The 18040-nt window shown below is 44.3% G+C and overlaps 1 protein-coding gene across 1 annotated transcript in view; it reads right to left on the reverse strand.

Annotated features, from left to right (window-relative positions):
- alk (ALK receptor tyrosine kinase) overlaps positions 1-18040 on the reverse strand; it is a gene marked incomplete in the record, with an annotated part of 374845 nt that overhangs the window by 123331 nt on the left and 233474 nt on the right. Inside the window, 1 exon segment of the mRNA XM_070547101.1 lies at positions 12044-12248. Within this exon segment, the coding sequence (XP_070403202.1) occupies positions 12044-12248 (205 nt within the window).

Genomic DNA, 18040 nt, shown 5'->3' on the forward strand with positions numbered 1-18040 from the left:
TCCTCTGTCTTTGGTCTTCTGAAGCGTTTTTAAGCTATTTTTTTTTACATTAATGGTATATTTTTTTACAGTAAGAGGCCCAAATTTTTATTTGAGACTCGCCGAACGGCATTGAATTCACAGATAAAAAAGATGTGGGTTCAACTTTCTCACACACACACACACACACACACACACACACACACACACACACACACACACACACACACACACACACACACACACACACACACACACACACACAGGACTGTCTGCGCTGTTATTTTCGTTAAGGAGTGTGCACGTACAGCATGCACACCTCGTGCACGAGCCTACTATTGAAGCTGCCGTTACGCTTTTGGCCTGAGGGGGCGATCGCGAGCATAAAAATTCAAAACTCCGTAAAGTCCCTTTAAACAGAAAAGTGAGAAAAAGAGTCACCCCCCTCAGAGTTGTCATGAGTGTAAACTAGATCATTTAAACCAAAAACATGTTTTGGTACCAGGCTGTAAACATGTTTATTTCTGCTGTGACATTGGTATTTTTAACATGGGAGTCAATGAGGATTTGCTCGCTTCTGACATCAGGCCCTTGTGGATGAGGGTGGAACTGCAAATTTTGCCACTTCCTGTTTTGCTTCATATCCAAACCTGAATTATGGGGGCTTGGTTTTTACCCACGAGACATTTGACACACGCTTCGTAACTCTGCTCCCAGAGGAGACGAGGGCGAACGGGGAGGAAAAAAACACATCTCAGCATGTTTTTTAAACCAAAAACAGCCATCCCAGAAAATAAAGACGCCATTTTTTCTGGGCTTTAATATTCCCCCTCACATGTTTGCTAAAGGTGAAAATAACTGGGACACATTTGCTTTTCCTCCCCAAAACCGTCTCTTTCTACAAACTTTGAGTGTCACAAAACTAAAGGACAACTGCGGGAGAACATGATTAGAGACTCGGAGATGAGAGGGAGAATATATGAGCACAGGAGAAAGGGTTGGGAATAAAAAAAGAAATAGGAACTTATATAACGCGTCTGTGGAGAAGAAGGCAAAAGCAGAAGAAAGGAGAGGATTGGTGAGTATGCAAGCTGAAGATGACAAGACATAAATTATCTGAGGGTAGGAGGGTTTTTCTATGCCCATATGAAGCTGAAATGTTATACTTCTGCAGCTTTGGATGAGATCTTATCATGAACTGTGTTTAAAACACTGCAGATGGATCATAAATCTGTGTTTAGGTAGAAAAACATGCAGAGCTTCACAACATAAACAGAAATATGCACAAAACCGCTGATTTTGTTCTGTAAAATGCCTCAAAGGGAACACTGCTGTTAACAATCCAACCAGATTTTCTCTGTAGCGTTTCCTCTAGCAGACCCAAAATGAGACGCCAGAAAACAGTCCTTTTCATGCTAAACGTGCCCGACTGTTGTTCAATATTTTACACAAGGAGATAAGAGAGAAAAATCACCGTCTGACATCTGCAGAAGTCAGGAGTCACCTCCAGTTTTCTGCTTCCTGCCTGAGATTCCCTGAAAGTTGGAGTTTAGTCCAAACGTGGTGAAGCAGAATGCATTACGCGGCTGTCTCCTTACCTTTCTCTGACAGCTGGTATAAAAGAAACCAAGAACAGTGTGTAGCCACTACTACGACAGGTCTAATTTACATTAGAAACAAGAAAATGGCGCAGAAAGCTGCTCGGGAGAAAAGATGAGGACAGGAGGATGTCAAGACACCAAACTGTATCCCATTTGATTTGACGCTGTGCCTCAGAATTCAACAAGCATGCAGAGTCTTCGTTTCTCTGTCTTGGCAGCTCCATTTTATTCAGTCTGACTAACAATAGGTGCACTTATGTGACACGGTTTATTTTAAACATTAGGTCGAGGTTTAATCGTTGCCTCTAACTTAATGAAAACAGTTACTAAGACAACTCGTCGTAGCAGCGTATTCCCAGTTCCCACGCCTGACATTCCCCCTCCAACACTCTTCAGGACTCCCCGGGTACCGTAATGTAATTCACAAACTATCACCAAGACTCGGAGTCACCAGATCCAGGAAGTGATCCTTACGTTGGACGAGTGATTTCCCTTTAGGTCACACTGGTGTTTTAGAAAGCTAGGCTACTACAGAAGAGTTTGTTGCAGTTTCTGCATCACTCTCCCAGATTGGTCGGGACTTTCCGGTTCTTTGGTAGTTTCCTAAACCTGTAAACGGTAAAGTTGCCTCATCTTTTCTGGAGATTTAACCCTCCCACTGTCCTAATGGGTGACCCCGCGAGGAAAGGTGTCCATTGAGCAGGGTTGATGGTTTATCCCTTGAGGTCCACGTGGCAGGGGTGAGGAGTGGGCACCACCTCACCCCTGCCACGTGGGTCTCAAGGGATAAACCATCAACCCTGCTCAATGGACACCTTTCCTCGCAGGGTCACCCATTAGGACAGTGGGAGGGTTAAGAGAAGATATGTATGAACCAGATGATGAGGCTCAGCAGTGGTGGCACACTGTTGGCGGTGTAGTAATTCAGTTAAACAAAACCTACTTAACAAACGTTCTCATGCTACATTGGTTCTCGTGAATTTCATCTTGAGAGGTGCGACATGCTAGGTGAGGGACACCAGTCCAGTGCAGGGTAACTAAGTGATGTTTAGGTCGACATCTGTAAAATGACTGGGTTATCCCCATTTTTACGCTCACTGAGGTTGACTAACTGTGGCGACCATCTTGTATGAAGCCGATCTGGCCTGTGTCAGAATTCAGTGGCTGCATCCTTGTTGTTTATGTGGTTCCTGCAGTCTAGCCTCGAGGTTTATTCCTGGCGGTACCTCGCATACTTCATGCTTCACCCAGACCCGGGACTTATGTAATCCTCCACCATCATTACTAAAACCAAAATCTCCCGTTCGGCCTGCAAAGAATTCTGGGAAAGGGCTGGTCACGAAAAATAAACTTGGCCAGTACTTCAAATTCTGGGAAAGGGAGGAAGCATTTGTTGGTACCACTTGGAGGACCGCCTTTTCCTTTTGCTGTGACGTCACTGGACTTCAAATGTTGAAGTTGTTAAACAGTTGTAGACGTCTATCTGATCAAAACATCCTAAAACTATCTCTAATATTCATCCGGTTGTTGGTGAGATACCTAGGTAACAGAGTCCAGGGGTGTTTCTCAATGCCAAGGAATCTCACTTTGATGTCTTGGCCCCGCCCCGGTTGCCTAGGAGATACGTCATCGAGAGCCGCCAAGTCGTGTTTCAATGTTCATGTTCTACCAAGGTGTGTGTTCTCCGTTTGTTAGCCCTTTATCTAGCTGAGCAAGGATACACGGGACTAGGGCTGCAACAACGAATCGATAAATTCGATGAAAATCGATTACTAAAAGCGTTGGCAACGAATTGCGTCATCGATTCGTTGTGTCGCACAACTCTTCCAAAAGCCCCCCCCACCCCCCACCCCCACCTTCCCGCCCGCCGTTGCGCACAGACCAGAGCAAGTCAGATCAGTGCGAGGGAGAGCCGCAGATCAGCGCGAGGGAGAGCCGGTACCGGCAGATCAGCGCGAGACAGAGCCGGTACCGGCAGATCAGCGCGAGGGAGAGCCGGTACCGGCAGATCAGCGCGAGGGAGAGCCTGCAGACTTGCGCTGCTGCGAACCGGTTCCGCATTGTTGCACAGCGATCCAGGCAGCTGCTTCCAGCGCACGGTCCATTCTCAAAGTGGCGCAACCAAAAAACTATAATTAGCACACGATCGTTCATGTCCGCACATGTTCTCTATTTTCTGTCTTATTTGTGCCTGAAGCTCGCTACTGCGGAGCTCATCACCTGTGCTGTGGTGATGTCACCTCACGCAGCATCGAAAACGCGCTCTGCGCTTTGCGGTCAGGAGATCTCTTTGATCTGCTCAAAAGTAACTGAGTATATTTACTGCATATTACAGTAAAATATTCTGTATGTGACCACATTATGGTGATCCTCGGGTCGTGATGATGGAGCCCTTGAATATTGTTGCCCAGGGTACAACGAAGTGTTAATCTGGCCCTGGTTCCGCCGTCACATTCCCGCAGAAACTGGTTGATCACACCGGGGCCAGACTACTAGCATGTGGTTTTACAACCACAATGTCCTCGGAAGCAAAAACGCTTTTAAAAGGGAGGGAGGAGTCCTAACTGTTGCTGCAGGAGTGTTGTGTGAGAGTGCAGTTATATACTGGTTAATATATTTTTGGGTTCAGTTGCTTTCATGTGGCCTAATGTGAGTCTATTTGGGATCATTGGAATGATCAGCAGCATTTCTTGATGTGACTTTATGGCAGTTGCCCAGGGCATCATCGCAAGGAGGATGGCATTCATTTACTTTTGTTTTATTTGGTATTTTTTCAGTCATTTTTGGAAATGGTGATCAATTTTGATTAATTCACAGCCTATGTTTAATTACATTTAAAATAAATGTCAACAGATGAGATCAAACAAAACAGATGAGAATTGCCCTTAAGCTGTTTAACTTGGACCAAGCATTTTAGGTCACAGATAGATGTAGCTTAGGGTCTCTGTCTATACACCTTATATGACAATTTAGGTGATGGCATGTTGTTTTTCTGCTATTGAACTGTTTTCTAATAATGTTGTGTTAAATAAAGTGAAGGAAGGAGAGAAATAACGTTTCCCAAGCAGTTTTTAAAAATTTCCCCATGTAATCCGATTAATCGATTAATCGTGTCGAGACCCCGTCCGATTAATCGATTATCCAAATAATCGTTTGTTGCAGCCCTACACGGGACTAGCCTAGCCTTGGTCAAAAAATTACCCACAATACACCGCGGTATGTTTAAAAAGACGGCGTATCAGAAGCCGGCAGCTACTTCGGGGACAATTTTCAAGTTTGAAAGTAAGTCAGCTAATTTAAAATGTTTATTTACATCCAAAGAAGTTATCTATGGTTGGTTAGTTGCTTAGTAGTTGCAGCTTCGATGGCTAGCGGGTAGTAACTCACTTATATATTTAATTTAATAAACATAAACACAATTTAAAAGGTAAAAGCCTAGTTATATATTTATATTGAAACTAATAAATAGAAAATATAACGTTATCTCCCATGTCACGTGACGTTACGTGACCGCTGTAGAAGCCGCGGTCCCGTGATGCAAGTCTGTTCCATTTAACCGTTTTCTTTGACCAAGGAAGGACCGTGTCCTCGCAAGGCGCCTTGACACTGAGAAACACCCCTGGAGTTTGTGGGGTGTGCTGAGCTTGGATTATTGGAAGGAGAAGACTCTGAGCCAGTGCAGCATCAAATCTGAGATTAAAATCTGTAAAACTGACCCGGCTTTCTTTACTTTCGTGGCTGGTAAATTTAGTTAGCTATGGCAGCCATTTTAACTTCACCTGGCTTGAAGATGAAAATCCAGGGACTTGTCTGAGTGACTCCTATTAAGCGGAGTTTATGTGATGTATCTGTATCTATACTTACGTCTCTCCTCTTCTGCTATGCAGCAGCCGAGAGGTTTTTGGAGAAAGTCTCTTCGGTTTTGTTGGAAAACCAGTAAGAAAAGTCTGAAAGTGAAGCCTGACAGCGCCCGACCGTAAGTACATACGACGACTTTCATGTTCAATACCGTCGGCCAAAAGGAGAGGAATGAAAAAAGGAAGTTCTGAAAAGCCTTTTCTCCTAATGATCTCTCAGAACTGCAGCTTCTTACTGGCAGCGCTCCCAGACTTGGAGCACCAAGGTTCCCATCAGCTGTGGCCCCGCGGCGACTGCAGTCTGAGAGGTGGAGGTCAGCTCTGTGGAGCATTAAACGGAGGAGGAGCGGAGCAGATTCCTGCCTGGGATGAATGCAGCACTTTGCCAAAAAGAGAGCTTCGACGTGACCCATTTCTCTTCCCCTAGTTTAGCTCCACTCACAGAAAACTCAAAAAAATAAAAAGGACTGGTGGTTCTGCTGCATCTTTTTGGAAAGGAAGAATGTGTGTGTGACATCAGGAAAAGTATGAACTTTACACCGATTGGGCGCTGACGTCTCCTTATTCCCTCTGTTTAGAGCGGAGCTGAAGATCAGCTGTTCAGTAAACTAAAGTTGCTTCCTTCTTAGGAACGTCGTGCTTTACAGGAACTAAGCAGGAGTTGGATGCTACTCGACTTTCTGCGCTGAGACAAACCAAGTTGCTTCTCATTTCATTCACGAGACTAAATTGAAAAGTGAAGTCGTTGGCGCTAATCGCTTTAACGTGTAGGGATTACAGCTGCTTCGGTTTGGAAATAAACACACAGCTTTGCATCCGTTGCCATGGTGACATCATTTATCACCATAGTAAGTCTTTTACGTTTCCTCAGAGCCTGAAGGAAGTTTGAACTTTCCGTGTTTGAGACTCAGCGTTTAAAAGACGAGGTTTTGTTTGTTTTAGTCGCTGAAATACTTCAGATCAGAAAAGATATTTTAAATTACGATTGAAACGATTAAGGGAGCAGACCTGTTCCAACTGACCGACCTGGTCCAGAGACAAAAACAAACCGACCTCCTGAGTAAATCATGATTTGTAAAGCTGTGTTCTGTTCCACCAGCCGTGGAAGCCGGCTAAAAGATCTCAAAAAGCAACACGTCATGCTAAATAACCCAGATCATCTAAAGCCCTGCAGGCCTCACCTGGTTCAGGTGAGTTTCAGAGGTCAGGACGTGTCTCACATTTACCAAGAAAACATCCTGATGATCCCAAAGGCTTCTGGGTAAACCTCCTCTGGACTGACCAGAAGGTGTGTGCCCCGTTCCATCAGGAGCCAGGCATGGTGGTGGTGGTGTGATGGTCTGGAGCTACTCCGCTGCTTCAGGACCTGGAACACCTGCTATACCTGATGGAACCATGAATTCTGCTCACTAGGACATCTGACCTTTGACCTTAAACAAGGCATTCCTGCTGGAAAAGCCTAGCCTAGTGAACTAGACCAAATTCTTGCTTTGCAAAGTTTGGTCTAGGAACGCTCCACTGGAACCTCCGCAGCCCCTAACAGCATTCTGGCTGGCCAATCACAGCTCTCTAGAGGGGTTTCAAACACATAAAGAGCTGTGATTGGTCCATAATGGTGGGCCAATCATAGTGCTCTATCTGCTTAGTGAACAAATCACAGAGCTTTATCCACTTTGTGGGCCAATCAGGGCACTCTATATGCCTGGTGGGTGGGATGATGCAACAGAGTGAAACAAGATGGCGACAGCTCGTTTGAAACGGCTTTTAGATCCATTTTGGACTATTGGAACTTGGGCTTCATCAGAATAAGGAGCAGATAGAAGTATTTAAGTGCTTTTTTAAATAGAAAAAATGATGTTTTCGCCTTCTTCAACTGCGGACCGCCTCGTTTACCGATAGCTGTTGCGGTGAGTGTCACATTCATTGTCCAGTAGCATGCCGAGATCATTTGAAAGACAACGGTAGAACCCGCCCCACAACCGAGAGCCTTCGATGGAGCGTTGCCAGACTAAATGATACATTTATTTAGTCTGGCTTGCCAGGCTAGGAAAAGCCTCCAATGTGGCTGAATTCAGACAATTCTGTAAAGTAGAGTGAATAAAACTCCTCAGAGATGAGACTCATCATCTCTTTCTGGTTTTATAAAGCATTCCTCCTTTAATTAAAAAAAAATCATTGTTTAAAAACGTTATAATATATTTACTTAAGTTGTTTTTGTCCACTTATTAAAACAAGCTAAACCACAGGAAGCCTGTGAACTGGTGTTTTGATGCTGACGTTTGACTGAAAAACCCAAAAGCTCAGATTGCTCAGATTTAGAGATTATTACAGGAGAATATTTGCAGCTTTTTACAGCCCAAAAAGCACAGTTTCAGGTCACATTTAGCTGCAAATGGTGTGAGTGAAATGGGAGTCATTACACCAATCGTTCACACCGAGGCTTGTACTTTCTTTAATATGCGTAGATGCTTGTGTAGGAGGGAATATTGTATCATTCATCACTCGCCATAATGTTCCTACTGTACTTTCAAGTTTAGCATTAACATTTGCCTCCTTCGACGCCTCCTTCCCCCGCATTACACGCGTTATCGATCAGCCTTAAGATCACAGAGCTCCTCCGATGTGCTTCAAACGACGTCAGCCACTTTCCACACCAACGCATAAGAGCATCCAAGGTCTCCGTACCTAAACTCATCATGTCATGCATCACGTCCTGAGCCCGAGCCCTGCTGCTGCTGCGAGGCTGGGATGTAAAGTGAACGATTCTGCTGCTCGTTATTCTACATGTTGGATGGAGCGAGGAGACGCGGAGCCGGTGTCGTGCATTACTCGGTGACCGCCTGAACCTGCAGCCTCCCTTCACACAAATCACCGCTGAGGTGATGATTTACTGCAGCGGGATGCGGTGCTGCTTCACCATCGCATGCGTGCAGATGGAGCTCTGCATGCATGTGGAGATGCACACATGATGAATATTCTCACACACACACACACACACAGACACACACACACACACACACACACACCCTGTAGTCTTGTCTTTGCTTCAGGGCTGACGGAGACCTTTACATAAGTGAGTAAACAAACATCGTCTGACTTTCAGCATCTCTCGTGACCGCTCCTCCCGACGATAACGTAGTTTTTTAAATCCCAACGTTCCTTTAAGGTTTTGTTTGAATTACTGCAGCAACTGCAAACCTGGGATTTAGCAAGGATAAAACTCTCCAAGCACACCTGAACGTTTCAGGAAGAGGAGTTCGGGTTTAGGACCATCTAGAGGCTTTGTGAGCTCCGATGGCGTTTTAGGCTCGTTCACTTCGAGCGTGGAGCGGATGTGGACCGGACTCCATGGCTTCTGCAGAGAACAGAAATCCTTCACACCAGCTGCAGAGCAGATCCGGATGCAGAGCGGAAAGTTGTTTCCACATGGAGTCTACGTTTTCCAGATGTGGGATGAGGCAAAAGAAATGACATTAATGAAGCAGACAGGAAGTGAGATGCGTTTCAGCGAGGCATAACCATTATATTTCAAAATAAAAGTTGTGTCTCTTGATTTTGTCGGTTTTGGTGTTATCATTAATGACGAGGACGTCAGTTCAGTCTGTGATGGTTTTTTCACACGTACACCATATTACATCAAACTTCCAGTCATTCGGTGCTCCTGTGGGAGCAGATATCCCGAGACAAACCGTAGTGGGAAGTTCGTCTACGGAGACCGGACCGCCTCCGCACCGTGGTCAGTGTAGACGAGCAGTTAGTCTAGTTCTTTAAACATTTAATAAATCTGAATGCAAGAAATTAGAATTTAAATGATTTAGAATAAAGTAGAATAGATTTTATAATAAAACTGTCGGTTCAAACCCAGCTCTATGCCAGTCACTCTGCCACTGTGCCCTTGAGCATCTTCCCTTTATGTAAATGGCAGCCTTTCAGTCAGCCACCAGAGAGTAAATGAGTGAATGAACATCTGATTCTCCATGCCATGAAAAGCGCCACGGATCATAGAAATAACAGTCAGAATAAAACAAAGTTTTTAAAAAACACTTTTCTAACTATCAGGGACATCCGTCCCTTTAGGCAAGTCATCCATTCTGGGAATTGCTGAGCGGCTGCAAACACACACAGCTCCAGAACGACGTCTAAAAGGAGCCTGGAAAACGACAAGCACGGGGTGATTTACTGCAACACAAGCTGCTTCTGAACAACACGGCCACACTTCACCCTGTTGGTCGTGTCGGGAAGCGCCAGTGAGTGGAACGGAGGTGAGGATCCACACGCTGGGGAGGAATCAGGCAGGTAGACAAACTGGGTAATGTAAAAGGTTTCAATAACAAACGCACGCAGGACATGGGAACAATGAGGCAACAAGAGACAGAGAACTGGAGGGGTTTAAATACAGGAGGGCTGGGTGCTTGGGTGATTGGGAAACGAGAGGCAGGTGGGAGCAATCAACAGGGACACAGGCTGAACCAAATGGGGAGACAGGACAGGGTGTGACAGGTCGACGATGAGTTAAAAAACCTCACATCACTTCTACTCAGTACGAGTTTTTTATTATTAAACAGCCCAGCTGAGCAAAGGTTCTGTTAGGAGTTCATCACGTGAATAGAGTCAGCTTCGGCCCAAACCCAGAGCATCATCATTTACAAATGGAAACTAGCAGCATCATCTTTTTGGACACTTTGCTCACAGGTTTCTGTGTAAAGAGTAAAATGTCGTGGTCCGTTTGGTTAAACATAGCAGGCAGGGCTTAAAAATAACAAAACCAACCACTAGGGGGCCTTATTTTGTTCCAGGTTGCACTCATACGTTTACAGTATAATGTCCACATCCAACAGGGATAGTCCTGTGTGGACCAGGTAGGCTGCATCCTTCGAAGGCTGCAGCCCTTGAATTTGGACCCCCCCCCCACCCCCCCCCCACCACCACCACCACCACCACTACAACAGACTGTTGCCCAACTGGAAATTTTGGATGAACTCTTTTCAAAATGTGGTCATTTTTCCATCAACAAGACCAAACAAAGATCATCCACGTCCTGAAAAAGGCAAATGACACTAAAGATAAAGGCGACCCTTCTGTTTACAACCCAACTTAGTGGACTAACTGGCTTTGTCTCCATCTCCAACAACAGTGAGCCAAACGCTGACAACGTATACGAACAAACACGTGCAAACACGCTGCTGCAGTGTAAGATAAGCAATTAGCATCCAGAGCTACTCTTCCAGAGCCTTCAAGTGGATCTTGGAGCTTTTGTTTTTGCTGTTTTTAGGAAATAAGTGTCTTCCCATCAGACCAGAAGTGTGTGTGTGTGTGTGTGTGTGTGTGTGTGTGTGTGCAGGGCTAAGCGAGTCTCCGGCTGGCAGAGGCGTTGCGGGTGGGCGGCGATGGCTGACTACAAATGAGAGCACACACAATGCACGAGTCTAAATGGTCACAGACGTAATGAGTGCATCCTGCTCTACCCCCTTAAGAACATGCAGAGCGTTTGCATAAAACACACATGTTGATGCATCTTCTGCAAAGCTACACCAAAGCAGACAGGACGCAGGAAGCGTGACGTTGACTTGATTCCAGATCCGCAGGAGATTACTCACAAAAACAGCATGAAACAGATTCATAACAGCTGATTTATGAGCTACAAGTGCATTTAGGCCAATAAGAGTTCAAACACACACCAGGCATTTGGATTTGGTGCAGAAGCTTCGAGCAGAGCTGGTGTTAATCGTGGATTAGCTTCAAAGGAAGCTAAAATATTTCCTCATTGCTGCATCTCAATATTTGACCACCAAATGAAAATGTAGTCTGCAGTCATGAATACTTAATTATATTCTGAACAGACGCCAAAACACAAGATTAGGTTCTGTGAATCCAAAAAGAGAGAGTTTAACGCTGACTAATGCTAACTAGCTTCCTCTGTAGGGAGGCCAGGCTCAGTCTTAGAGGTAAGGCGAGGAGCCCAGAGTAGAGCCGCTGCTCCTTCTCATCGAAAAGACTCACCTCAAGTGGTTTGGCCATCTCCTGGAGGTTTTCCAGGCACAGAACCAATCAGCATTGTAGCTTCCCTTTAGCCTAGGGATGCTCAGACATGGACGGTACACTGTACCTCTAATGAAGGACTTTCTCCCCTGGTTTCTCTGTAATCTCTAATCCTAAAGTAATCCGGAATTCTCCAGGCTTTTCTAAAGGACATGAAACTATTTTCTTTGGATCAGCTTTGTTGCTGCACTCGACCATTTTCTGAAGATGTGAGCTTAATCTGTTAGTACCACTCTGCGTTGACCCGACCTTGGGTATGCGATGAGAAATATGTTTATTTTCCATCCTAACCTTTATTTAATGAAGAAAAACTAACCTGTAATACAAATCGCATTTGCAACCACAAATCAGATGGAAAACACTTGCTGCAGTTCCTCTCCTGTACAGCAGGGGCCACTGCTGAGACATCTAAATACTTTCTCTAGATCTAAAACTACAACTTTTAAACTTTCATGCCTCACGTTTTGACTTTGTGAATTTTTTGTGGAGTATTCCAGCGTTCAACATGCTTTTCTGCACAAATCTGAAAAGGATGAGATTCAGATAACAGCTGTTCCCTGTACTCACCCGGTGATTCGTGGCAGCGTGTCGGTCGAGACGAGGGCCTGGGGCGGCTTGTCTCGCTCCAACAGCCGGATGGTGTACTGCCCGCTCTGTTTCGGGTGGAAAAACACGGCCATGTCCAGGGTACACAGGCCCTGACCCCCCCAGAGCCACGGACTCAGCGCCCAGGGGCCTCCGAAGGCCGACCCGTTCACCCAGAAGAACTGACCTTAAGGAGCAAAAGACAAAAACAGAAATCACAAACTTAAGCTTTGTAAAGATGAGAACGCCACTAGAAGCAGATAGAGTTTCAAACCAAAGATAAAAATGTATTTAAATGGATACTAGGGAGTTTCTGCTTAGGGATGGGTACCTTTGACATTTGAATCGATTCGGTACTGATTCCCGGTACCTAGGAATCGATACCGGTACTTAACGGTACCAATTTTAGATACTTTTGAGTGTTTAATATTTTTATTCTCTTTTATAATTAAATATATATTTTTCTCAATATATAACCATATTTGATAAATATCACGATAAATAACATACAACTGTTTGTATTTTAACATCGTTCTTGTAGTTTTATAAGCTGATAATTAAACTGAAGCAAACATCTTTACTGTGAACTAAATTTACTGTGTATCTTCATTCCTTTTGCCGTCTTTTTTCATTAGATTTTTCCTACTGGGAAGTTAGAATTTCCGAGGAGAAAGCGAACGCACCATTAGCTGATAACAATGGTGGCAATGGAAGCTAACATATCAAGCTAACAGTTGCAGATTAAAACGATGATGCCTCACACTTAGACCGTTGTCGCTGGTTTCATCTTCACCCAATCACCCGCCGCATTTAGTAAAGTGAAGCCAAACTTTCGAACGCGTTCATGTTCTTCTAGTCGGAAATTCGGAGTTCCGAGGAGAAAGCGAATGCACCATTAGCGAAACAGACGCTAACATATCAAGCTAACGTTATCTTAAACATTTTATTTACCTACCGGAGCAGATTAAGATCAGGATGTCTCACTTTGATCGTTGTCGTCGCTGGTTTCATCATCACCCAGTTACCCATCACATTTAGTGAAGTGGACCCAAGCTTTAGCGTGCGTTCTTTCTACCATGCTGCTCTGTTTACAACTGGCTCACAGCAACCGACAACATAACGCTCTTGCGTATGCGCAGCTGTCTAGGCAAGTTCTCATTATGAAGGACGGGTACCGAAACGAGGCACCGTTTCAAATGACGTGAATCGGTGCTCGGTCGGTACTATGGAATTCGGTCGATACCTTAAAAAGTACCGAATTCGGTACCCATCGCTACCCCCTACTGTCCATTTGGTAGAACCAAAAGTGAAACACCTTCATCTAACAGCTGAGATGTCTCCCCAGCCTTCATTAAAGTTAAAGTTAAAGTCCCATCAGTTGTCACACACACTGATGTGTGTGTGACATTTGTTCTCTGCATTTGACCCATCCCCTGGGGGAGCGGTGGGCTGCAGACACAGTGGCGCTTGGGACTCATTTGGTGGTTTAACCCCCCCAATCCAACCCCGTAATGCTGAGTGTCAAGCAGGGAGGCATTGGGTCCTTATTTTTCTAAGTCTTTGGTATGACCCGACCAGGAATTGAACCCTCATCTCCTAGTCTCAGGGCGGACACTCTACCACTAGGTCACTGAGCTGGTAATGTCTGCAATAGTGAATCATAACTAAAACGAACAAGTCTGCTGTGTTCATTATCTAAAACATGCAAGAAACGTGCTGGAAGCAGACTCCAGCGCAGGTACCTCAGCTCCACTTTCCTAAGTTCAGCAGTAATGGGAGCGGCACTCTGAAGTTGCAGGTGCGGTACTCTGGCCACAGAGGGCGGTGGGGGTCAGAGTGGCATTTCCTTAACCCTGTAAAGGGTCATTTTAGCACAGACTGGCTGTACATTATCGATGCTGTCTAATCAGCCCCTTGGTATGCCACACCTGTGAGGTGGGATGGATAACCTCGGTAAAGGGAAAGCGCTCACTAACACTCATGGGCAGATTTCAGAGTCACGGGTCTTTTGTGCACGTAGACACATTTTCTAACAGAAACGACGCTTGTAGAAGATCCTGACAGGAGAGTTTTAAGGCTCCTGCTTGAATTGGAAATGCATGAAATAAAACAGCTTTGAAAAGGAGCCGTCAAGGACACCCAGCACTCAAATAAATACGAAACCCAGATCTTTTGTTTCAGAGCCGAGGTGCTCACCCAGCAGCTGATCAGAGACAAAGGTGTTGAACGTGTGAGAAGAAGCTGACAGGAGGTAAATCTAATACTCATTAAAAGGCGGAGAAGAAACGTCTGTTTGATGTTTAAATATGCAAAAAGAAAATCTGAACTTGCTTTGCTTCATCAGTCATTTACGGCGAGTTTATGTCCGACGCAGCTGCAGGAATGAAATCTAGTCCTCTTCAGCAGAAGCTTCATGTATGTTCCTGGTGACGTGTTGTTCCTCCGGACGACGGAGATCCGATCGAGCGACAGGCCAAAGGGCGTTAATGTTTACAACCCTTTAAATCTGATTCATCAACATTTGAGAAAGAATTCATACAACCCGGCCATTTTATTAGGGAAAGCTAGCGAATTTACAGCATAACTAATCAACCAATCGGATGGCAGCATTCACTCATCTACACCACCTGCTGAAGTTCAAACCGAGCATCAGAACATGGAAGAAGGGAGATTTAGACAGACTGCTCTAATCTACTGGGATTTGAACCCACAACCATCTCTGTAGTCTACAGAGACTGGTCAGACTGGCTCCAGATGGACTCCAGCAGCAGATGGACACCAGGTGTCTCCTGTCACCTAAGAACAGGAACCTGAGGCTACAATTCCCACAGTACAGTACCACCAGAACTGGACCAGAAGAGACAGAAAACCCTTTTCCGGGTCTGAGGAGTCTGGACTTTTGCTGCATCTTAACCCAAACCCATCTTCTGACTGGTTTCTAGAACATGGCCATGAGCTCACTGGACTCCAGCGGCTTTCACAGTGACCGGATCTCAGACCAGCCCAGAACCTTCGGGACGTGGTAGAACGGGAGCTTCTCATCACGGATGGAGCGGATGCTGTCATGTCAGGATGGATCAGAACCTCTGAGGAACATCGTCGGATCCATGACAAGATTTAAGGTGGTTCTAGAGGTAAATCATGTCCAAGACACCCGTTTCAAATAAAAACGTCTCTTTCCCTCCTTCCTTCTTTGAAACCTTCTATCCGTCTGTCATGAACTCATCGCAGCATGATTTGTTATTTTCTTTAAGAACTTCCTGTCACATCTCTCTCCTCCAGCCTCTGAAGATCCTCGTCAGTAAATGGTCGGTTGTGTTACTTCAGCACAGCTTGTTCTTTTGCTGTGAAGAAGCTCTTTATAGGAGCGTTTAGATTTACCATCCTTCTGAAAAACACGGAGCACGTGTCTAAATGACTGTTTCATTTGGTCTAAGACGATAAACCCAAACGAGTCCATAAAAGTCGTCTAACTACACGTAACACAGGTTTAGGTCTGGAGGTCAAAGGGGAATGGACACCAGGACCAGATTCAGTTTCAAATCCATTTTAGAATAAAAATATTTAAAAAGCTTCCTTTCATTTAGCATTTTTACTGCTTTACTTCATGTTTGCATTAGTTGAGAACTAAGAGTCTCCAGGTGGCTTTAAGGCTGCAGACAACAGGTAGATGACCACTCAGCTCCTGCTTCAGGTCTTCAGTTTGTCTTTACTGGAAACCAGGACTCACGGTTGGCTCCTCTTTCTGAGGGTCTGGACTCGCATTTAATTCTAAGGAAACAACGTTTTTATTCTTCATTTCTTTCAAACTCATGTCTGTTATAATTTGACGCCCGTTTGGAGAGTGGGACAACCTCGTTATAGCAACAGAACGAGGATCACAGACCATTAGTGTCCTCGTTCTCACGAGTGTTCCTTCCACTTTTATCCTCGGCGGATTTTTATCCGTTGAAGTTCTGGAACTTTTACATTTTTAAGACCTTTAAATTGGAGCTTTCCACTCAAGCCTAATTTGTTCTCCTTTCAACATTTGCATGTTTTCTATAGCGGGTCAGGGTAAGGAGGTGGTGGCCGACTGGTGGTGCGTTTCCTAAACTCCCAGCAGCGATTCCACATAAAGGTTGAAGCTTGAAAATGTCTCCGGGGCCACCTATTGGACATATCTGGTTTACACCTACTGTTGACATGTTTATTTTTATATCATCATTATTATTATGAATAATACAAACGTCTACTAAAAAAGAAATGTGCAGATTGTACGCTTTGCTGCTAAATGTAGCTAAAAGAGGCGTGCTATCGATAAAGATGTTGCTATTTCTGCTAACCAACTTGGTGTTAGCTAGCAGGTGACACTAAATGTGTTACAGATAGCTAGCTTTGCTGCTAACTTCTGCTAGCAGTGTTGCAAGCTTTTGCTAAACTTAAATTGCTAACACTTTTTAGCTTTGTTGGTACAGTTAGCTAGCTCTGCTGCTAAAAACTATAGATTTCTGTGTTAATAAACGATAAATTCTACAGCTGTGATTAATAAAGTTTTACAGGAAGCAGATTTGAGCCAGTAGCTGTAACTAGCGTTTAGCTCACCGTTGTTTAAATCAAAGGTAATCTCCATATTTTCTCATTTGTTTCCACCAACTTGTTTGTTTTTACATCTTTTTAGATCCATTTTTTTTATTTTTGACGCTTTGACTCACAAACATCAGTTTAATCCACCATGTTGATTTCTATCTCTGAAGAAGGGAGGCGCTGCCTCCAAAACATGTTGCTTTCCAACATCGATTCTAGTTTTTTTTGTATCATCAAATCAAACCAGCGAACACTTTTTCTCGCCTTCTCTGCTGTTTGCAGATTCAATCAATCCGGCGTCTCGTCGACACGGCAAAGCAAATCAGGTCAACTGTTTGCAAGAACAGAAATCCTTCAGGTAAGAAAACGGCAACAACAGGGCTGGAAACACTGGATTCTCTGCCACATCCAACTAAATGAACTAGCTGGCCACCGAACATTTAATTACCAATCAGACACTAGCGGACACGTTCTGCAGCCTGACTGAAATCCATGTTGAGAATTTATAATGAACATTTATTTTAAGTTAAAGCCACATTAAAGAGAATAAATGAAAATGTGATTTAGAAAGAAAAGAAACGCACACGCTCGCGGCTGTCCCTCTCTGCTGTGCTTCAGCTCTGGTTTACGTTTTGGATGATTCATTCTTTCTGCTGGGTCACAACTGTACAGCCCGGATGGTTTTAGTTCGGCGTGAATCAGGATGCAGTTTTCAGAATACAGTTGGAAAAAGGTAATTTCACAATAAAATTACAAATATAAAGTCATATATGTTGTCAATCCATTTAAGGGAAATTTTCACATGAAAGTATAGTTTATTTATAATCATTTTTATTAACTTCTACAGGAAATAAAAGCTTTAACCTTTCAAAATAAAATCCTGATATATCACTTCAAAATGGACAGAAACAAACTTCCACAAAAATAATCTGCTTTTTTTTGGCTAGACAGTGAATTTAACAACATTATTATTATTGATATTATTATTCTAAAAACAAAAGTGCTTGGCAGTTGATGTATTTAGTTACGTAACTTCCAGAATATCCTGTTGTTTATTTAATTATCACCTGTAGTCTTCAGTCTTTAATCTAATTGTGACTAGAGAGACGATACGAGGACGGGGGCTCTGGACGGCGGACTGATTACACTGAGTTGTGTCACCATGCTGAACAAAGTAAATAAGGAAGTCAACAGAGACGCTCTGTAATGATTTAAGCAGCGTTAGCGGAGGTTTCAGCCAGAGGGACTGAGTGTGTGTGGGCCTGTTTACACTGTAACACAATCAGGACCGGTCCCAACTGGACGAGCGGTGCCGCGAGTCGATCCGTGTTACACACCAGGACTTGTTCACACTGCAGCGAAGCCGGATAGGAACGCATCCATCCCATTCCCTTCCAATGGGATCATTAAATT

The sequence above is a fragment of the Nothobranchius furzeri genome, chromosome 18, assembly GCF_043380555.1.
Source record: "Nothobranchius furzeri strain GRZ-AD chromosome 18, NfurGRZ-RIMD1, whole genome shotgun sequence".
NCBI classification, from domain to species: Eukaryota; Metazoa; Chordata; class Actinopteri; order Cyprinodontiformes; family Nothobranchiidae; genus Nothobranchius; species Nothobranchius furzeri.